Source organism: Pan paniscus, chromosome 4 (genome assembly GCF_029289425.2).
Source record: "Pan paniscus chromosome 4, NHGRI_mPanPan1-v2.0_pri, whole genome shotgun sequence".
NCBI classification, from domain to species: Eukaryota; Metazoa; Chordata; class Mammalia; order Primates; family Hominidae; genus Pan; species Pan paniscus.
Genome location: NC_073253.2, coordinates 63,528,797 through 63,553,051, shown reverse-complemented (window position 1 = coordinate 63,553,051; position 24,255 = coordinate 63,528,797). Strand labels below are relative to the sequence as shown.

At 34.6% G+C, this 24,255-nt stretch overlaps 1 protein-coding gene across 2 annotated transcripts in view; it reads right to left on the bottom strand.

Annotated features, from left to right (window-relative positions):
- Nucleotides 1-1,206: 1,206 nt before the first annotated feature.
- The window catches only part of EMB (embigin), a 49,750-nt gene continuing 26,701 nt past the window's right edge, over nt 1,207-24,255 (bottom strand). For both annotated transcript variants that reach the window (XM_008952719.5, XM_003827343.7), the window contains exons 3-9: nt 18,938-19,124; nt 18,618-18,706; nt 13,470-13,597; nt 10,922-11,198; nt 10,031-10,064; nt 7,602-7,656; nt 1,207-7,033 (exon numbers count right to left, since the gene is read on the bottom strand). In XM_008952719.5, the coding sequence (XP_008950967.3) occupies nt 7,016-7,033; nt 7,602-7,656; nt 10,031-10,064; nt 10,922-11,198; nt 13,470-13,597; nt 18,618-18,706; nt 18,938-19,124 (788 nt within the window). In that variant the 3' untranslated portion in view covers nt 1,207-7,015. The remainder of the gene's footprint in view (nt 7,034-7,601; nt 7,657-10,030; nt 10,065-10,921; nt 11,199-13,469; nt 13,598-18,617; nt 18,707-18,937; nt 19,125-24,255) is intronic.

The window sequence follows — 24,255 nt, the reverse complement described above, 5'->3', positions numbered from 1 at the left end:
CAAAGAATTTCAACAAATTTACAAGAAAAAAAACAACCCCATCAAAAACTGGGCCAAGGATATTAACAGACACTTCTCAAAAGAAGACATTTATGCAGCCAACAGACACATTACAAAAATGCTCATCATCACTGGTCATCAGAGAAATGCAAATCAAAACCACAATGAGATACCACCTCACGTCAGTTAGAATGGTGATCATTAAAAAGTCAGGAAACAACAGATTGTGGAGAGGATGTGGAGAAACAGGAATGCTTTTACACTGTTGGGGGAGTGTAAATTAGTTGTGGAAGACAGTGTGGCGATTCCTCAGGGATCTAGAACTAGAAATACCATTTGACCCAGCAATCCCATTACTGGGTATATATCCAAAGGATTATAAATCATTCTGCTATAAAGACACATGCACACGTGTGTTTATTGTGGCACTGTTCAGAATAACAAAGACTTGGAAGCAACCTAAATGCCCATCAATGATAGACTGGATAAAGAAAATGTGGCACATATACACCATAGAATACTATACAGCCATAAAAATGGATGAGTTTATATCCTTTGCAGGGACATGGATGACACTGGAAACCATCATTCTCAGCAAACTATCACAAGAACAGAAAACCAAACACCGGTATGTTCTCACTCATAAGTGGGAATTGAACAATGAGAACATATGGACACAGGGAGGGGAATATCACACACCGGGGCCTGTTGCGGAGTGGGAGCTAGGGGACGGATAGCATTAGCAGAAATACCCAACGTATATGATAGGTTGATGGGTGCAGCAAACCACCATGGCACGTGTATACCTATGTAACAAACCTGCACATTCTGCACATGTACCTCAGAACTTAAAATATAATGAAAAAAATTTACCCAGAACAACAAGAAAATTTGTTCTCTGCATCATTTTGACTTAAAATATCTATTTTTATGAAGTTCGCTACTGCCTTTTAAATTGTGCAAATGTATTTTGGGACACTTTGAAAATTCCTTTCTGAAAGACTTTTGGTTTGATGTGTTAAACTAGAGTCCCAGCTCTAGGTGCACTTTTTCACTGGGCTTGAGAAGGACATATTGTTCAACATGATTTAAATTATTTGTGAGTATACACAAAGAAAAAAAAACTAGTGTATTCTGTTTAGTGCCTTTACATTCTCTTTTAAACCACTATTAAAAATAAAAAGCATGACAATGTTTTTCAATACTTAAATTTTTAATTCACTAAGTACTATTTTATTCAATTTAATTGCATATTAGATGCATCTTTTGAGTTACATGCAACAGAAAATACTTTTTAAACATTCCTATATAGACATTTTCTGTGCTATTTACACAGTACAGAAAGCCCTCAATGAGAATTTAGGCACATATGCTAACAAAGGAAAACATTATAATTATTAGAAAGTATGTCAAAATAAATCCATGATCCTTGATTTAAATAAAACTAAAGATTATGATCATATTTCTTTCTTTAAAAGTACAAAGACAGTTAATAAAATGTGATAGTTACAAACATGTGCTATGATTTTGCAGCATTAAATAGTATTAAGTTACATATGTAATAAATCTAACATTGTGTTACATTATTTTCTAAAGTAAGTTAAAAATTAAATAGCAAAATCAGTTTTTATAAACAAAGTTTTTGAACATAATAAGCCAACACATAAAAATAATATACATAGTTGTTGCAGGTTAATCTTGTGATTAAAAGTAATTTTGACAACATTATTCATGAATTATTTTCACTGACTTCATAAGAAAATTTTATCATAAAAGCACAATCACACATTCATGATTCACTGAGAATCACACAGACATTATTATTATGACACATGAATCAGAAGATACGCAAGCCCAAAGAATTCTCCAGTGCATTCCATAGGCTAGCAAAAACATGACTTTCTTTGCCAGCTTCTCTTACAATCTGTGAATCATACTTTTGAATGCCAATAAATCTCAACCTATTAGATGCTTTTGGAAATTAATAAAACTTTAAGCTTACTAAACTGTCTCATTATAGGCAGTTTATAGTGAGACTCTCCTGACATTTACTTAAAATGGCTATTTCCCTATGTTTACTAAAAATGGCTATTTCCCTGAAAGTTGATTTTTGTTTATCATTTACTTGTTGCAGATGCTACTGCTGTGTCTATGGCAGACTATCCATAATGTACTTAAATTCTCTCTGCAGGCTAAATGTACGACCAGAGACTATTTTCTGCCTGTTGTCCTGGGGAAATCATAAATAGCACCTTCTTTCATTTCAGTGGTTGGATGATAAATTTTATGGCCACCCTCCCAATTTATAAGTAAAATTACAAAAAAAAGAAAGAAAGAAAGAAAGAAAGAGTGCTAAGGTAAATAAATGTGTCTTGATTCCCCAGCACCACTATAGGGATACAAAAGTGGCAAAGCATGGATTCCATAAAAATTCCATGGAATTTATGATATAACTGACCAGTTGAAAGGAATAAAAAATTGATATTAAAAATACAGATTATAGATAATAGCCTCATTTTCTAAGAAGCATGTAACTTGCAGGCCAAAGCTGTTCAACGTGGTGGTTAATCTTAGGTTCTTCAGGAGGACTCCGTGAATGTGAATCTCAGCTCTAAACACTTACAGGCAGGGTGACTTAAGGCAGCTTACCTAATCTCTCTAAGCTGCAGTTTCCTCATCTATTAAAAAAGTAGATATTAACTGTTTTTATAGCATAGGACCATTGTGTGGATTAAATGAACAAAGCATGTCAAAGCAATTTGCACAGTGCCCATCATATGCCATGCACTCAATGTCAGTTATTATTATCCTTAGTGAAGCAGAATTCAACTGGTAAACAGGGCATGTAACTGACTTTCTGGATACAGTGCAGATACATTCCTAAGTATCATATGAAAGAAGGGTCTATAGTTCCATTTTCTTTTTCTCAATACTAGAGTAGGATAAATTCATGGTTAATTAATAAAAATCAAAATAGACATTACATAAATCTGTATAACTTAAGATTCTAAAATAATTGAGTCATTCTTCTATTTTTCATTCATTCAATAAGTATTTATTCAGAATATAGTACAAGTAGGTCACTTTGCCTTTAATTAATACTGCAACACATACTTGAACTTATTTCCACCTACAGATGAACAATACTAATGAGGAATAGGTCCCCAATTCTTTGCATAAATTTGTTCGATTAGACAAAATGAAAGAAATGCTTTCAGTGATCAAAACTAAACTATGAAACTGTGAAAATAATTATACCTTTTAAGATTAAATTTTGAATTGGATCTGAGATATTCTGAAGTATACTGGCAGGGGAAAGTGGAATGAGGTTAGTGGAGTGAACACAAACATCAACTCTCTACAGTATGATGTAAAGAAATACAATCACTAAATTTTGGGGGGAACAGATACAGAGTCTTCCTCTGTCTCCCGGGCTGAAGTGCAGTGGCAATCATAGCTCAGTGCAGCATCAAACTCCTGGGCTCAAGTAATCCTCCCGCCTCAGCCACCCAAGTAGCTGGAACTAGACAGGCAAGTACCATGCCTGGATAATTTCTTTTTTATTTTTAGGAGAGACAGGGTCTTACTATGTTGCCCAGGCTGATCTCAAGTTCCTATCCTCATGTGATCCATCCTCCTTGGCCTCCCAAAGTTCTGAGATTATAGGTGTGAGCCACCATGCAGCCTAAAATTCTTTACATTTAAAATCAATGCATTATGTTATTAGAATAAAGGATAAAAATAAGGTTTGCATTTGTACTGTCCATGAAACATGAAGAACAAGGGAAATTTAAATAAGTTGAAAGCAACATAATCTGTGTAATAGTTTAGGAATTAGAACTCATTTTGCTCACAAGACACTAATTCATTATTACAGAAAATATGACTGGACCTTTATACTATTCTATGTGTTTTTCAAAGTAAAAGAAGCAAATACTGAAGTTATAAAAGCTTGTTTTTCTTTATTAGAATACTTTTTTCAATTCTGATTTGTCACAATTTAGATTCTTTTTCTAAGAATAAGTAGAAATTTACAAAATTTAATTTTTATTTATACATTCATCCGTTCAATACACATTTCAAGAAAGCTGTATTGCACCCTTTCAGTGGTAGTTACAGGACAAAGAAACAAAATAATCCAAGAGAGAGACCAACAAATGTATATTTATAACACAGAGTAATAAACACAAATAAATGTGGAGTTATTTAAGCATGTAAGATGGTACATGCTCTACCACGTATGGGGGCTTCTCTAAGACACAAGATCAGATTAAAGTCTTGAAAGATAATCTGGGGTTAGTCAAGCAGGTAGAAGTGTGAAGAGCACTTTCTGAGCGGAATCTCCATGTGCCAAGTCTAGTTCGAGAGACTGGATAGAGATTAGCAATTTGGAGAATGCAATATTAAGAAATGGCAAAGGTGAGCCTACAGAGATTCCAAAGTTGCATAGTGAGGTTTGTGTTTGAGAAAGTGGACTCAGGCAGCCACGCAAAAGAGGGATTAATAGAAAAGGAGACTGAGGTAGGAAAATCAAGGCATTAGCTGTTGCAGCAGGTGTGGGCAGAGTTGGGGAGGCAATGGGATGGATTCATGAGCTATTAAAAAGGTCAAAGGAGCAGGGATTCATGACCCATAAGTATTAATTAATACAGAAGAAGAAAATATCAGAATGAGTTCTAAATTAGGGCCTGAGCAGCTAGATGTTGGGATAATAACAAAAAGACTGCAAAAGGAGAAGATTTACACTTTGGCAAAAAATGTATATGAAAGTATCTGGGAATTTTATGCCATCATTAAATCTACTTATTATGCTGAAAATCCTTGTTAGCTGGAAAGACTAAGAGAATTCCCCAAGGTGCCTAATATATAAACTTGGAGTAGTTTTCCTACTTCAACTTTTATGCGGCTTATTATTTGCAGTCAATTTATATTTGGTCAATATTAGTTAATTCATTTATCATCTCTGTAAGACTGGTTAATGGAAGCAGATTAAAATCCAACAGTGGTAATTTTCTGGAAGTCCTCCAGAGAGACTACAAAAAGCCAAAAGTCAACTTTAATTTTTGAGTACTTTTCCTATTTAAGGTTACTGAGATAAATTGTCTTTGCTAGAAAAAAATAAACAGTATTGCCAATTAAAAATTCCATTTACTATAGAAATATTCCTGATTATTTTACCTTTGGGAAGCAATGCTTCTTGCTTGAAAATTGTATGAGCCTCAATGGTTAGTGGTGGTAAAATGGAAGAATGCATACTGCAGATGGGCTACACATTTGTTCATGTTCTATATTCCAAATCACAAATATACTGCTTTGAATTGTATTTAGTCAAACAGCAGATTTGACTAATATTTCCCTGAATTCAAATAGTTTAGATTAATTAAGCTAACTGATCGGTTATCTACCATTATATAGATATTACCCGAGTAATGTTGTCAAAATAATAATTAATTAAACTAAAATAAATGTATGGCCCTGAGACCAGAATAAAATGAAAACCAAGAATAAAATGAAGTTTGCCATTACTGGGATGTATTCAAGTTCAGCAAACTTATATGTGTAGTTAAGATGCTTTACAACAAAATATTGCATTTTGTTATAGCAACAAAGTATTGAGCAGCTTCCAAGTCACTACCTTATGTGTATTATTCATACTAGTAATATTGGTAAACATTAGTGATACAATTTTCACTACCAAAATTTTATTATATTTTTCTTAGCCAATACATGGAGCAAATTTTTATAAAGTATTTCTTGTCAAATCATTGAATTCCTCCTCCCCAACCTTTAAATCCTCTAGTCGCCAAGAATCTTGGGTTCCACACCACCACTCTTTGCTTCTGTTCTTAAAGTTGTTGCCCTTTGAGCAGTGGGACACTTCATGGTCATTTATGTTATCTAGTATCCTGTGGCATGATTTTAGTATTCATTCAAGCATTGACAACTTTTCATGTCGATTCAGATTTTATAAGATTTGATTACAGTGAGTTTGTAAAATATTTCAGTTATATATGCAATAGAAACGAAGTATCCTATTTTGGAAGATAAGTCTAAGGCATTCACAGCAATAAAAAAGAAGTGCTTTAGTATTTCTGGACTTCAGTCAAGGGAATTATTATTGTAAAGTACTAATAATGCAGGTTTAGATATTTAACCAGCCATAGATACCAGGAAGCCAGGTGTTAAATCAAAGAACCAGGAAACCATGAGCCACAAAAGCATCAGTGTAGCAGTGTTTTAAGTATTACGACTATATGGACCTGCACCCTAAAACATAAACAATGGTGTACCTTATGAAGTTCAAAACCCTATTTAAGACTAAGAAGCACTTTAGCCTGGTGGGGAAAGCAGTGGTTATGAGTGGAATAAAGACTGGAAAATTTGCTTTTGTAGTGCAGAGCTTTAGAGCAAGCACAGTTTTATTTATTTGCCTTAAACCAATATTTCCGGATAAAAGGTATATTTTTCTTGTGGAGATTGTAGAATAACTATCATTAGCAAAGGCAGAAAGTATTCATTTCAACTTAGTAAAGACATATTTTTTCACTATCACAGAAAGATGACCTTTACATAAAAATTGTTACATATACTTCCATAGATACTAATAGTAAGTATGATTTAAAAAAAATAACTTTCTAAGACAAATGGCAAAGGCTTTCTTTTTCATGAATACTTTGGTTTTAAACAGGTTTTGAGTGATTTTTGTTCTATGAAGTATTAAGTGATTCTGCTGATATCTGTTCTGTGTGTCCTTTGAAGACCAGAATATAATTAATTTTATTCTGGTCTAACATATTTATTCTGATTTACATTGCTTTTATGTAACATAATTACAGAATGAAAATATACCTTTAGATCTGACATATATCATTGATGAAGCTCCTGCTGAGCATGTTGCATAAGCTTTTCATCCTTTTAAAACTAAAAACTCAGAGGTTCTTAACAGGAAGGATAAACAAAGCTGAAATACGAACTCTGTATATCTTCCAATGATTCTCGACATGAAGTTTTGTATTCACTGGCCCAGAGACTCCTGAGTTAAATAAAGCATAATCAAATATAATTAGTATGTTCTGGTTATTTTATAGTAACTTACTATCACTTTAGCAAAGCAAAAAATACTGGGAAGTGAGGGATCCAATCTACTGCCAAAACAGAGCTCCTACTCTAATGTTGATGAACTAAAAATTTTGAATCTAATCAGCAAAGAAAGTTAGCTTATATGCATAAGTTTACACCCCCAAATATATGGGAATAAATGAAACTAAAATAACAGAAAATCCAGAAAATTTTAGAGGAAAACAAATAAAGCTACATGAAAAATTGTAAAAGAAACTAGTCCGTGGTGATAAAATAAAATATGTAGCCAGTGCAAAAGATTTACTTCTAGATTGGTTGCTATGTGCCCTCTGGTGGAAAATGATTTATTTTTGTATAACTATACTGTATATTTTCCCCTATAATAGTGTTAACAAGCATATTTGAGCACATCATAAATGACCAGATCTTTTATGGAACTAAAAAAAAGTAACTGATTGATAGATAGCCTATGTATATTGAATTTGACCTTTTATTTGGAATATCATTCAGAAGTAACTTACATTTTTTCTATGCCTGGGGACATTATTTTCTATACCATTGCTATCATCTGATTTCCTGCACAGAAAACAAAAAAAGAAAATTACTAAATGCTTATATTATATAAAATTAAGTCAGTACATCACTGATATGGCTATCAGGTTAAAATGTAAAATGTCAATACGGACAGAATTCTTTCTTCCTAAAAATGTTTTACTTACAATGTTGAATTTATTTTATGGCATTGCTTGAAGAGGAGCTGTTACCACAAATGATAGTGACAAAGGCTTGTTGATTTTATGCACAGGGAGAATTGCTTCTCCCCAAGCATGAGTGAGGACTTGGGCGTAAAGACCATAACTTATGTGTGGTTTTGGAAACATGCAAGGTAATAGCCAATTAGGAGGTCAGCCAACATGTGTGATATTGGTGCTATACATTTGTATGCTTACTACACTGAAATAGAGGTTAAAAATGGTTCTTTTTCCACCCAAAGTTTATCAGAGCGGGACTACAAATGTGGGCCTCAGATTCTAAAGATTGACGAAAACTAAATAACCAGTATGCATAATGAATACCTTGCCCTTCAAGGTCTTGGGGGCAGGCTTCAATTATCAAATCATAATGCATATTATAAGACAGTGTTACTTACAATTAACTGATAATTAATATTTTCTAAAAAAAAGAAATCCCACATGAGTGCTTGTTTTTCTTTTGTGTGTACTCTTCAAAAGCAGAATACTGGCCACTAAGAAAACACCTCAGCAACTATTGCAAGAAATGGTTTGAGGGACATCAAGAAGCTCATTGTTCTGAATGAGTTCAAGTGCCCTTGATATTTGTATACAATCTAAAGATAGTGAAATAACCTGAAGAAAAACTAAACACCTTCAGTGATCCTTACGGTGCTATACAAGATGAGCAAAATGATGTACATTGATCCAATTTTCAGAAAAATAATTCATCTTTTACACTATATATTGAATCCATTTTACATTGTTCAGAAGTGATGGTCCATTCCACACTGTTCTGGTACCATCCTTTCAGAGTGTGTTTTAAATCAGAATGCAACTTCCAAATGTGAGCTCAGAAGAATGGTTAGAGACAGTGGGAGGCAGAGCTTGGAGAATAGAGGAATCCGAGCAAGGTTCTGTTTTCAAATATGTCAATGACTGTCACGTTTGTTATATGATGCTAAGAACAAGAAAAACGCCAATACGTGGAAATAGGAAAGATTAAAAGTTCAAATCAACATAAATAAGATGTCTATGTTCTCCAGAAAGAGAAGGGATTCTCTTGGGAGAGATACAATTCCCTTCCAACTATGGGAGTCTATGATTCTAAGACAACATTGCTTTTCTCTATCTGGTGTTATAGGATTTCTGATGTAGTTATTTTGTGCCCTTAACTTGGAAGCTCATATCATATTGGTTTATTTTAGCAGCCTATGTGAATGGAGTCAACATGATTATTTGAATAATGTCTACAAACATCTAAATGACAACTGTCTGCTCCACTCCTGCTATCCATGCCTGTAACACTCACTCCATAGAGCTCCTGTTGGCTGATAAACTCTAAGTGCCATTTTGTGTTAGTTATAGTTGCTCAGGCCTTCCACTTCTCAGGTTTCTTGCAGCAACTTTAATCTAGCCTCGTTTTCCTGGCCCCCAGCCCTTGGCTCTATTGTTCAGGCTTTAATCCCAGTCTTAGACACCTCTGTCACTGGCCTCCATACTCAGTTCTCTGGCTTCGAGGAATTCGGAACTCCCATCTTTGCCAAACTAAATTACATCCCTGGTGATTTTATTTCCAGACCTCCTCATGCTTAACTCTAAACAAAGGCTGTGTAAGAGAACCTGTGGCACAATTTGTGTTCTCTGAATAATAATAACTAATAGAATTCTAGGCCAGTGATTTTCAACAGACAGAGGATCAAAACCATTTGTAGATGTTTTCAAGAAATAACAGATGCCATAGCCCCAACCCAGGGGGTTCTGATCCAGGAGATTCAGCAAGGTCTGAGCAACCGTATTTTTTAAAAGAGACTCTTAAGTGATCAAAAATTGCCAGGCTTGAGAACTATTGCTTTAAAAATAATAATATTAAATACTTCCTGATGGTTACTGCACACCTTCTGTGCACCATAACCTATGCTATGCATTTACACATATATAATATTCATTCCATCCAACAACCTCATATGGTGAGTACTATTATTAAATCCATTTTGTAGAGAAGAAAGCTGAAGTACAGAGAAGTGCAGGTAGTAAGTGATGAAGAAGAATTCTCACGCAGGTAGGCAGACTTGGAAAGCCACTTTCCACCACCACGTGGACATATACAGAAAATACTCCTCTGCCTTTTCTCCCCCTAACTGCAAACATTTCATTCAATTTTATATTTCCCTGTATTTTACCCAAGTGAAAATTAATCTGTAAAAAATAATACTTACAGCTGTTCAATCTGCTCAAATTCTTTCCCCTCATCTGTGTAACAAAAGAAGAATTTGACTATGAAGTTGGTTTGTCACTTTTATGGAACATATATGCTCAATTAAACCTCCTTCCTAAGTAAGTAAGTACTATGCTGTTTCACCTGTTTGGAATGAAGGAGAGACATGCTACCTTAAACACCTACACCTCCTTTATCTGCACTACAGACCTTATCTGCATTTCTGATCAAACATAGTTTAGTGGCCTGGTATTTTCAAAAACATGACTGCTTAGTTTGTCATTATTTAAATCATTAAAAATTTAGTATAAAATCAGGAAAGAATACAGGATGTAAGGTCAATTTTCTAGAGGATTACTGCTTTATCAACCTGTAACCCATCAGGCACAGGCTGCAAAAATAGGAAATGACAGGATGGTCTCTCTTTAATGAGAACTCTGGAATGGTTAATAAAATATTTTTTTAAATGATAATCTAAGTGAAAGAAAAATTGTTTCTTTGAGACTTTTTATATTAAGCTATCATAGATTTTTCTAATATTCCAGTGCCAGAATACATATCACCTAATTGGTACTTAGGTACCAGTAGCACCAAAAAAAAAAAAAAAAAAAAAAAAAAAGAGGGGGGTGGTGGGGGAAGAGAAAGAAAAAAGGCATTTTTAATACTAAGTTTTTTCAGGAATTGAAACAGGAAGACCATGGGTATATGTTTCCAGCTCACTGTCACCATTGTTGTAAACCTAAATACTGCTCCAAATAAGAAAATGAAGATTTTCCCCAAAAATCCTAAAGTCATTGCAATGTATCAAATCATAATCCATATCATAAGTAAATGATACTTATAATTAACTGATAATACTTTCTAAAAAACAAACAAACAAAAGAAATCCCACCTGAGTGCTTCTTTTTCTTTTGTGTGTACTTTTCACAAAGCAGAATGGTGGCCACTAAAAGAATCACCTCAGCCACTATTACAAGAAATGGTTTGAGGGGCACCAAATAGCTCAGCACCACAAGCTCAATGTGTTCTTCACTCTCGCCTAATTGGAATAGTGCACGGCACCAGTAAGATCCCCCATCTTCCTCCAAAAGTTGTGTTATCTTCAGCTTTGTTTCATTAGCATATGTGCCATTGATCACATATTTATTCATTTGAACACCAACAGGAACCTAATATGAGGAGACATTAAAATCCATTCCTATCATAGCACATAAAAGATACATGACATAGTTTTTCAGTGAAAGCTATAAGATAATGCCAACAATATTGCTTACTAGAGAAAGGCATATTAAAGTTTGTGAGAGGTTATCTATAACAGACTTAAGTCTTATCAGAGTTTGATCTCCCAGGGAGCAAACAAAGAAAAAATATATACATTGCTATAAGGATTTAGCAGTGAATGTTTAAAACTACAAAGAAGCAAATAGGTCATCATGAATAAATATTATAGAAGAATTAAAAACAGAAAAATCCCAATCATCTGAGTCTCACATTCCTATCCTTGCCTAGTGCTTTAAAGTACTTTTTCCTTCACAAGCACAGGCACATATTCAAACAACTACCACCCCGGAAGCTACTATTTCTGATCATTTCTATAAAGGAAAATCGCTCACTCGGACAATGTGATTTCCCCAGGCTAGAAATGAAGATGAAACTCTCAGGCTTTTGGAGCTGATGTAGATAGAATGGAGGGGACCCTCTGTGAGCCTGGGATCCGAAGTGAACTGCACACCTTCTGTCTTTTCATATCTGAATTTCTTTCTCACTCAGATAAGCTGGCTTCTAAGATTTGCTGGGTTTTCCACAGCCTCACAAGGTGCCATATTAAGCTATTTGGGGCTGTTTTATTTAATCTATTTAAATTAAATTTTATTCCCAAGCCATTTGATGCTTTTCCTGCTCCATCACTCAACTGTGCTGTTCAATAAATGCTAATCTGCATACAAATATTCTCAGAGCTTATCCAAGGAATAACTATCTGTGAGTATATTATTCGTGCAAAAAAAATTACAGCAACCTGGCACCATGTGCACAACACTGCCTGGAATGTTTGGTACAGATTGGTCAGAGCTAATCAATCAAAGTACCATATTTTTAATAAGTACCCAGCTGATTCTGATGCACATGGTTGGTCTACATTTTGAAAAGGCACTTGTGCTCAAGTTTTGACCTGCGTCCTATTCCCCAAACTTTTCTCACATCCTAATAAGACTCATGCTTAGAGTCAAATTAAGAGGATAATGACTAGTATAGCAATGGACAAAAGCACTGGTACGTCTAAAACGACATTTTCAACATCTGATATAATTAAATGAAGGCTAATGTTTTTCACGTATTGTTGTACCACATACACATAAATAAATAAAGCTGTGTATTTCAAATACCATAGTTGACATTTGTTTTTACAAAATTACACTTTTTTAAAAAAAATTACATATACACAATGACTGCCTTTCCTCATCATCCATCAGAAGACATAAAGGAGTAGGAATGGCTTCAGTCTGCATCTATGGGATTTGGTTGGAACTATTTCATTGAAAAACTAAACCTGTTAGCACAGAATAAGTCACACTCCCTTCTGAATCATCTGTCATCCTTCAATAGTCTATAATAACACCAATTTTGCCTAAGAAGGAATTTAATATTTCATTGTAACATCTACACTGTCTCACATGTTCCTTCTACAATTATAGCTTGTCTTTAACGGGACTTTAATTGTAATGCTTATTAGTGCCAGGGTAAAGGAAGGGTGTCTCTTAAAGGACAATGTCCTAAATTTTCCTGCCATTAGAGGCTATTTGGGGAGAAGAAAGGAAACCAGAAATTATTTATAAAATACTCATGTTTTTCTTAATATCAGCTCTTTGAATAGCGATTTCTCTCAGTAAAAAAGGAATTAAAAGTATTTGGCTTCTCTCAGGTAGCTTGAAAAGGCCAATGACACTTTCTGATAGAACCTAAGATGTAAGATTAAGTTACAAAGTTTTCATTATTTTCTCAAATAGTGCCATTATTTTGCATTCTATCACAGATGTTTCAGGAGACAGAAGCCCAAAAAGATGTCTAGCATTTTTTTCTAGTTACTTTCATGGAATGATTTTTAAAAAGAATATTTTCTAATGGGGTTATTTCTAAACTAGGCAACTACACACAAAATGTAATTTCTTTTCAAAGAATGTAATTAAATTGTTAAACCTAAAAAACAAACTACCAGCTAATGAAACATTAAGAGTATCTTCATATGTATAACGTAAACATGCCAAAAACCATCAAATGACAACTCTGTTTGTCACTGCTCTTTCTTTATGAACATAAGCTAAACAACAAGATAACAAAAGTATAAATCATCTTAGGAATGCTGAGTCTGTTACAATCTTGTTATTTTTTAAATAAATGTTTTCTGTTGTTGTTGTTTTCTTCAAATCAAGGAACTAGCTTACCTTTACACTCCCATTACTACTGTACCAGGTCCAATTTAAAGGAAAACAATTTTGACATTTACATGTCAAGACAGTAGAATCCCCTACGTAAGAGATCAATGGCTTGTTTTTCCCATGAAGTTCAGGGACTGAGAATAAAATAGAGAAATGTATGTTACTGAAAGAGTTTAGGTAAAGGAAATGTATTAAATGTGCAGATATTGTCTCCTTTCATTTTTTCATTACATTATTTTAAGTACTTTCAGTTATATATCAATGAAACTAATTTATAGTAGTTAGGGTGTAGTTAGTAGTAATAATAATAGTAGATAGATTCAATATAATTGTCTCCAATGTATAGAAATGGAAGGTCTTCTATTATTGAGCCTAACAACAAAAGTATTGTTCCTTTTTGGATAAGTTAAATGTTTTGGGTAAGAAAGAGGCTTCATGTTTTCAAACCCCTGTTCTTTCTTCCCACCTACTAAGCTACCTTAGAGTAATTATTTTCTTCAAAGTTTTAACCTCAGGTAGCATTTGAGTGAGAAGATAAAATTTCCAGGATAGGAAATCTTTAGTTGATACGAATTTATGAAAAGCCAGCAAAGAGTTAGAGAAGGTGGGAACAAGGAACAAAGGAAAATTAACAGAAAGAGAACAGTGTAAGAAAGAAAATAAGATTTAAAAATTCTTTCATGTGGTTTTGTAAAATATATATATATATATACTAATATCCATTATGATAAATTTCCTAGTCAAGGAAGTTTGAAGTAGATTCCATTAGAAACAGAATACAAATGAGCACTGAATTTAAAAAAAAATAAGTTTTAAGGATGTAATAACTTGGTAAAGAATATTAAAAGATAAGAGCATAAACAGTACAATAAAAAGCCTACATGGTGCAATCAGTTCCTTCTGATTGACCTTTAAAGATGTATTATAGAAGGTACACTTACATTGAAGATGTAGACTCATCAACTAAGATTATTTCGTTAATTTTTTTCTTTTACTTTTTTCAATTTTAGCAGGTTTTTTGCTTCTTTTGGTTTTGTGTGTGTGTGCGCACATGCGTGTGTTTGTGTGTTTACTTTTTTCATTTATATGTTTAGTTTGCCAGTAGGGAAAGAATGGATGAAATCATGTCAACTAAAGACCTGCAGATAAGCAGAGATTGGAGCTTGGCTAAAATAGGGATTCTTTGCTGAAGCCACAAGTTTCCCTACAACCTGAGAGGAAGAGCAGCCACACTTACTGAGTTCCATCTGAAGAGGCACAAGATGCACTAGTGCATTACTAGGGCAATGACCTCTACAGCCCTGTTAGGCTCACCTTAAAAACAAACACTGTTTTGGAGTGCAGGCTTTGCATTAGACACTCAGTAATTAAGGACACAGTTTCCGCTTTCCCAGGTTGTTTATCTCTCAGATATCCTATTTCTCAATCTCTACATGTTACTTTCTGGCAATTGAGTCATGCTTTAGCATGAAAATATGTGTTGAAATAGGTTCAAAATACCAAAATTTACCCACAGGCTAAGAATAAAATGTGGAAGAAAGGTAATTCTTGGGGAAAAACCTGGCAGAATATACACTGCTTTTCAGTATTCCTTGAAGAGCTACCTGCTTGGGAAGCATAATGGAAGCTGCGAGGCACTTTTCAAGAAAGTTGAGTATTCTATGAGATTTGATGAGGAACACATGACTATGTTATTAAACCATCCCAACTAAATATTAAGATCGGGCTGTAAATTGCAGGTAGCTGACAATGACTGAGTGACAACATGGAAAAGCTGAAACCAAAATTCTGTTTTCTTGCCATCTCTTCAGTTTTCTTGATTATCCCCTAGACTAATGACTAAAATACCATAAACCATGCTTTTGTTCTGCTATGTATGGCTAATAACAGCAGTGTGGATTTAAATTATAAAATGCACTATGTTCAGGGAACATGACATTTGTTTGAACTATTCTGGGGTTCAGGGCCACAGCTTATATTTGGAAATATTTACTAATATAAGGACAGTGAGACAGTATTCTAATGTGCCCTGTTGACCTTTTAAGACTTTGCATAAAGTAGGATGCATACGAGTGCGAGGGTTGGAATAAACCAGGTTTGAAGGTGGTGAAATTGCTGATTCAGGCTAGTTTCTAGGAAGATGGGGTTTGGATATACCCAGTGAAAGTAACAGCTCTCTGGAGTTGTAAAATTGGAGACTATATTTGTATATTCATGAACTAGAACAAATTGGCCTAAATGTCATATTGGTTCAAAGACTTTTAGGTACCACTAAATTAGGAAAAAAGATTACTCCATGTAGTAAAAGAATGCTAACTATACTTCAACACTGGGATCCAGGGCTGAAGTCCTAGCTGATTCTATTATGCTACCTTTCCATACTTTATATTTTTAGATACTTCCAGGGGAAGACAGATAGTTGAGCTTTGACAGGCTTCACTACATTTGGTACTATCAAAATCTCATCATGACTTCCAAAAAGTTCTTGTTCTTTACCAATTAAATTTCTGCATACTTTCTACTAAGAGATTTTAACATTGATAAATATTATGGAAGCTTTCAGCAACCACTCAGAATATTTGATCCACTACTGAGAAACACTATAGACCATCATTCATCTTTCTCTTTCTCGGGTGGCAAGTAATCAGCAACTTATTAGCAGTCACAAACTTCCAGTGTACACTTTTGCTGTCTCCTCTGTCCTGGCATCAAGAGCGAAACACATAAAGTCAGCAGGTTTTTGTGCATTGAACTAATCAATAATCTTGAGGGCCTTTTACAACCTTGTAGTAGTAAATCAACCAGCACCCATAAAGACAGCAGCAGGGACTTTGCTGATGAATTGTTCTGAAGACTCAGGCTCATGCACTATAGGTGGCTCATGTAGTCAATGGCAGAAAAATTTATCTTTGGTTCAATTTAAAATAGAGAATAAAACAGTCTTTTCATCTACATGCAGTTGTAAGTCTTCTAAGAAAAGATAATTATTCTTCTTAGGAAAAACCATTAAGTAAACCATATGGAGAAATAATATAATAGGACATTTATAAAAATACACACCATTTTATAAGCCTTTCAGACCTATTAAATAACTATAATATCCATAATGTACAGATGTCTTTAAATACTACTCAAGTAAAAATTATTTCTGTAAGCAATATTCAATTTAGATGAATTATAGGGAATTTTTATTTTACCAAGGAAGATGTGAAAGGACCCAACTTATTAATTTTATAAATATCTTCAAGATATAATACATACTTAAAAGTTACGTTAATGTTAAAGGGGCATTAAAAACAAATTAGCTAACCTAAACTGCTTCAAGACAACTAGAAAAGAAAAAAAAGTAAATGTTCAGTGATTCTTTGCTTTCCTTAAAGCCTTGATTTAAATCCTAGGCCTTGGGTCAGTGCTGCTGACACCAGCCAAAATCAGCTTAGTTATCTCAAAACAGTTGGAGAATCAAGAGGCCTTCCGTGTGAATACTTGCAATTCAATGTATTGGTATGTTGAAAAGTAAAATGCTTGTTAATCTTCACATTAGACACAAGAATGGTCACTTCCACATAATAATTTAAGTAATTATCAAAACTAATGAGAAAAATGTGTTATCTTCAATATTGAAAGCAGGTATGACTAGTATATATTTCCAGAGCACAATGTCTTAGAAAAAAAAAGAAAAAAGTGTTTAAAGTTGAATATCTTGGGAGCACTTTAAGTCACAAGATTCTGTGAGCATTTCCTTGGAATCTGTAGGCCTTCTTTACATATTTTTTAAAAACTCAATAAAACATGTTCACTGAAATTTTGTGTGTTTAGTATTATTTTTTGCTCATTGGGAAGAGAAAGGGAGGAAAAAAGGAAGGAAGGAGGAAGGAAGGGAAGGAAGGAAATGAACTCAAAAGGTGGGAGGGAAGAAAGGACAGAAAAAGGGAAAGGAAAAGAGAGATTAAGGAAAGAGGAGGGGAAGGGCAGATGGGGCAGGGGAGGGAAAAATGAAATGCATAAGGAAAAGGAAACTGAAAGGAAATGTATATGGTGTTATCTAGTCCTTCACCAAGTTAAAGGCAAATGGAGGGAAAAAAGATAAGAAAGAATATACATGACTAAAATAATCAAAGAATGATACTAGTTCCTGCTTTTGGAGAGACCAAGATATATAAATACAAGAATTTATTATATTCATCACATTGGAACAATTACAAAGACATAAAAATAAAATGACTCTGTGAGTGCAGAAGGGATGCAATGAGGGACACAGGAGTGAACCATTAGATCATGGCAATGGTGAAGCAAGCCATTCTGCTATTGATGGAGCCTTGAGAATAGCATCCACATTCTGTCACAGCAGACAGTCGGGCTTTAGGAGTTTTAGGAAAAGTTACAACAATTTTCATGTTTCCTGGGGAATTAGTGCAAAGCAGAGTCCAACGTAGTTAATATGGCGACAGATTGCATTTCCCAAATACCAGCACGATAATATGGTTCACTAATCACCACAAAATACTGGGTTTTTCATAATGATAATTATCTAACTCAAATAACTAGTCTTTATTATGAGATTGAGACCTTCTTGAGTTTTGGTTTAATGATGGTAACAGTAAAATATTTTAATTTGTTTGTTTCCAAGCAAAAGAAATGTGGATGATATTCTGTGGCTTGTATATATCTTTAAACCTCCTTACTTGGTGAGATAAAAAGTAGGCAACCCTTTGTGCATCTCCATATTATTTTTAAGTTTTATGGATCCTAAAATCCCATGTCCTGGAGCTATGGATATAGAACATCAACCCACACTGTCAGAGGCTGGGACCACAATAACTTAGAAACGTGGAGGACTATTATAAGAGCTATGAATTTAGAGAGATAAATAAAGAAATTCAGGCAACTGATATAATTCACTAATAATGTGGTAGGCTGGCCTTTTGAACTAAAACATGTGCTTTAAATTGAGGAATAGAAGCAGGAAGGAAGTGGACTTGGGGGATACAAGACCATTTTCAAGGCTGCCTCTTGTGGCTCTGGAAAACATATGACTTTCTTTCAGCTACATTATGTTTATTATTGTAAAAATAATTTTAAAATTACAGGATTGAGAAATCTAAGAACATAATGCTGAAGTTATTAACTGTTCCTCAAGTTATTAATACTGACCTTTGAAATTAAATGTTCCCCTTTGTTCCTTTTCCTCTCGAAAGAAACAAGAATAACTTCCCATTTGTTTGCTATTAATGATGGTGAACCTAAAGATAATTCAAGTTATTAATATAGGCTTAGTTCTCAAAACCTTGATGAAAATGAAAAGACTTAGCCATTAATAAAAATTTAAAAAGAGAAATAACTCTGTAAATATGCAAATTAGAATATTAGCATAACATTCAAGTGGCTGCAGAGGAAAGAATGCTCAGTCAGCAAAAATATTTAGAATTAAGCTACTTTTGGTGAGCAAGGTAGGTTAAAATTTGTATACTCACCTGTATTGGGTATACAAGGTGCTTCCTGTTGCACTGACAAGATAATTATTCTCAAGTTGTTCACCATCTTTTTTCCAAGTCACATTTACTGCATTCAAATCCCCAGATGTTGTGAACTGGCATGTGAGATTTACATTAGAAGGCCTTTCTAAAGTGATATTTTTTTCTACTGGCATACTAGAATGTTCTATTAGCACAAAAGAGGACAAAATGTGAAAGTTATATTCAGAGGAATCTAACACATAAAACCTTTTATATTATTAACAGCAGTGTTTCATTGACAATTTCTTAATGTAACATTCATTTGAAGAATTATTCCTCTATCAACATAGTTGGTTCCCTTTCTTATTCCCTTTTATATGCACACCTAAAGGAAAGTTTTGATTCAACATTAACACAATTAAAAAAAACCTAAAGCTGTGATAGTTATCTCCTTAAGCTCTGTACTGAGCAGAATATAGGGTAGAGAGTACCCTATAACATGTGCCGTATGCTCTGACAGTGTAAAAACAGCACAACTGTAAATACAAACACGCACTCATGGGTGAGAATGGAATGCCTGTTTCAATAATTTTGAGTAATCATGTTGTTAGTAGTTATTATGAGAATGTTTTCTGTGTAACATGGATTTGAGTGATATATTATATTCTAACCATTCCTAGTCTTCTTCAGAACCTGTAAGGACTGGATATAGACATAGGTACAGGACAGAGAATTTAAATAAGCATCCAGTAGTTCTGAATTTTGACTGAATTTCAATATCAGTATGAATTCATGAGGTGTTTATCCTTCTTTTTGACTTTCAAAATAGATATTTATTTAGGATTGATTGATTATCATAAGAACACTTAACATTAGACCTTCCCTCTTAGCAAATTTTTTAAACTTGTACCTAAAAAGTAGTCTGAAAGGTTCTCAATTACTCTTCCCATCTACAGGTGGGAAGAGAAGGAGCTAACCCTTAGAGAAGCTTTAGGGAAGTTGAGGTGTTTATCTTGAAAACAATACACACACACACACACCACACACAGACACACACACACACACACACACTGAAGGGGTCCAGAATATGCCAGGATAGCATACAAATTATTTTGAGCAGAAGGCATTTGAGTTCCTAAAATAGCTACTCTGACTAAAAGCAGAGCCTTTCAAAGGAACTCCAAAAAACCTCCATTGTCATAAATCCCCTCCCTAGGAGCAATAGGGAGAATGGACTCATCACTGAACATGAGAAATCTTCACACCACACCTAAACAGACACTGTCACAAAACTATATCTTCCAGCTGTTACCTAAAGGGCTCATTTATCTTTCCTAAAACTCATTTCGTTTTTCCATAAGCTGCCTTTCTCTCCTCCTCTCCTTACCCTACCAAGATGGTGTATAAGCCCCCACTTTTAACTGCCCCTTTGAGCTACATGTTTTGGTAACTTTTGTCCATATGTTATTAAATACGCTTTTTGTTTTGCTAATCTATCTTTTGTCAGTTTAATTCACGGAGCCTGAAATTGTAGAGAATTGCAGAGAAAAAGTTCCTCCCTGACAGTTTGGCAAGGAATATGGAATGGTTAGGACTCCCCACCCTTCCACTCCAACCCCATTTCCAAAGCCTGAGATATCAGGACCTCTGACCCAGCAGGTAAGTACAAGCTTTTTTTTTTTACACCAGTATCCCAGAAATCCCAGATTTCTGGGATACTGGTGTAAAAAAAAAGGGTGCACTAGAGCAAGAGCAGTAAGAGCCTCTACTTGTCTTTTCTTTCTTCAGTTTAACCCTCAAGTTCCCAACCACTAACTATCCAACAATACACACATACATACACACGCGCCCACGCGCACACACACACACACACACTTAGGGAAAACACAAAAAAACTAACTTTAATTTTGAACAGTGGCAAATAAAGAAAAAATATTAAGCATGTACCTTGTTTGTCCTACACTAACTGTATCACTGGCTAACCAAACAGTAGAGAAAGTAAACGTTCTCTTTATAGAAAAATTCCAGCAAATGAATAAAAAAGAAATCATACAAATATACCATAATGATGCTGCAACCCCTAGTGAATCATGGATCTAGGCATTTTGCATCAACTGCTGCAATAATTTCAAAAACAGAATTATGTCTCTCTTGAGGAAGAATACCCCACTACCTAGGATATAGTCTTGTTAAAAAAAGGTGCTGGAGGAGGTTCTTGAAACTGGTTAAGTCTCTGGATCCAATTCCCAGTTTACAGGAAACATGGATTATAGAAGAACACATTAACCTACATTTCATGAAAGTAATCAACAAAATCCAGATTCTGGGAAAATTCTACAAATAAATGATCTGGTTTTTTCTTTTCCTTTCTTTCTTTCTTTTTTTTTTTTGAGATGGAGCCTCGTTGCCCAGGCTGGAGTACAATGGTGTCGTCTCAGCTCACTGCAACCTCCGCCTCCCGGATTCAAGCGATTCTCCTGCCTCAGCCTCCCAAGTAGCTGGGATTACAGGCGCCTGCCACCATGCCTGGCTAATTTTTTTGTATTTTTAGCAGAGATGGGGTTTCACCATGTTGGCCAGGCTAGTCTCAAACTCCTGACCTCAGGCGATCTGCCTGCCTTGGACTCCCAAAGTGATGAGATTACAGGCATGAGCCACCGCACCTGGCCTGGTTTTTTCAATAGATACATTTTAAAAGGGAGAGAGATGTCTTTGTATTGGACGTCAGGTGCTATGTTTGGGGCACCTGAAGATTATAAGATACTCAAAAAATACCATTAAAAGAAAAGCAAAACTGAACTGTAATATTTAGGGATGCATACCTGGGTAATAAAACAATACAGAAAAGCAAGAAAGTGACTGCATAAAAATCAGAATAGTGGTAATTACTCTTAAGGGGAAGAGAAGGAGTTGTGTTTGGAAGACGGTAGTATATCATATAAACAAATTTCTCAAGCTCTTCTCATTCTCAATAATGGTATAGTATGATGAAATGTAGAATGCAGAGCCAAAATGTAGAAAGAAAAATAATACAACTCAAATAAAATGGTCAGGTGCAATGGTTCATGCCTGTGATCCCAGTAATTTGGGAGACTGAGGTGTGTGGGATTGCTTGAGCACAGGAGTTCTAGACCAGCCTGGCCAACATGGTGAGACCTCATCTCTACAAAAAAAAAAGAAAAAATTAGCCAGGCTTGGTAGTGCATGCCTGTGGTCCCATCTAGTCTTAGGCAGAGGTGGGAAGATCTCTTGAGCCCGAGAGTTGAGGCTGCAGTGAGCTAAGGTGGCACCACTGCACGCCAGGCAAAGTGATAAAGCAGGGCCCTGTCTCAGGCAAAAAAAAAAAAAAAAAAAATTCTATCACTTTTAATTACATTTGAAACTTTACGAAATGCTTCCATAAGCAAGGACCAGATGCAAGGTTTGCAGATAGTGAAGTACAGCTCGTGCAAAGTGCTTTGTGAGCACATGCTTGAAATAACTGCTTGTAAAATTGCAAAATTGCTGAATTGAATTTAATGCTCAAAAAGAAAAATAATATTTGATGTCTCTAGAATACATATATTGCCAGAGACTACCTTATTCCTTGCAGTTCCCTTTACTGTGCTCTATTTCACTATCCTAGTATATTTTAAACATTTTGCTAGCCACACCAAATTATTCCAACTACCTTTTAAATGTTGGTGTCCATCAGGATTTTGCTCTCTGGTCTCTTTACTTCTCAATTTGGCACTTCTTTGTTGGATTCAACTATTAACTCTAATGCTCTTTACTTGCAAAATTAGAACCTCCACTGAAGTCTTTTTTTTTATTTTACAGCTCCAGGTGTCTACGGAGCATCTAAATCTGGATATCCCTTGGGAACTTCAAACTCAAAATATCCAAGAGATCCATTAATATTCCCTTGTGCTGACCTATAACACTGAATCACATGCAGTAGTATTTAGTTGATTCTACCGCTAAAATGTCAAACAAATTTGCCCAGTTTTATCCAACCCTCCTATTATTGGCCTTCATTATCTTTCACCAAGACCAGGTAAATTATCTAATTTCTCTTGGCCAGCTTCTCTTGCTCCAACCAAAGGACAACTTTGGTTGGAGCAATTTAAGCAAAACTCAAATTGTTTAACTGCCTTGATTCTATACCTTGCATGTGCAAATCAAAGTATCTTCGTATTAGACATCAGTTTCCTTATTTGTAAGGTGGGACAATAATATTTCATGAGATTGTAAAAAGTTCTATCATAAGAAACGCCAACAGTAATATAATATAGCAATTAATAAATGCCCACTTACTTCTTCTCACCATTATCTCACTGGGGAATATTATAAAAACTATCATATATGGTGCTAAGGGTTATATGTTGATTAAATAGTTTAATCTTCACAACAGCTTTATGAGGTAAGTATCACTGCTACAATTCCAACTTTAGAGATGAGGCAAAGAGAGGCTATTTTGTCTAAGATTACACATCAAGACAAAGGCAACACTGAATCTCAGATTTAGGTATGCCTGAGTCCAGACTGTGATAACCAACAGAATATACCAACTCTCAAACATATTAAATTCTCATTACAATGGAATTAACTTCATCACCTTCAAACTGTTGAAACAAGATTTTAAATAAAAGAAAATATTAATAGAAGATTAAAGAAATGTACAGTGTAGCTATATACCAATGTGAATGCGATGATAAAATGAACAGTGCAATCAAAATATTTTAAAAATACACATTTTCAACTAAACATAGTTTTACATAACTTAAAGTGCAACACAGTTTTTCTTAATGGTAGGCCATCCTCCAAGCCCTAATCGTTGTCTCACTGTTTCCTATAATACTTTGCAGGTGCTTCTGCAGTTTGCTGTGCTTCTGCAGTTTGCTTTCCTTCCTGTCAAGAAATCACAGCATCAAAAACATGCAAAAAGCTCTACCTTTTTACATATTTTGTGGTTAGCCAACAAACTAATGTGAGCTCAGTCAACGATGTTTCAACTTCCTTAATACTGCACAACTGCAATGCATTTTTGCTGCTTTAGTGTGCTGCAAAAACATCTATGATTCAATCTGCATTTCTAAAACGATAACAATTTGTTGTTTTTGAAACGTATTTTTAAGACTGTTCTTAAAACCATATAGTAATTTATACCTGTCTAAATAATTTCTTATTTTCATAGGTAACATTTTTAAAGTATATGTGCCTTTCAACAATTTGCAGTCTTCAGAGAAATGACATTTAGATTTTCTTGGGTCTATTCAGGACCCAATCTTGTAAACCATTTCACTAGAAATAAAAGTCTGCTTTGTTCTTTATTAAGAAAAAGAAAATATGGAAGA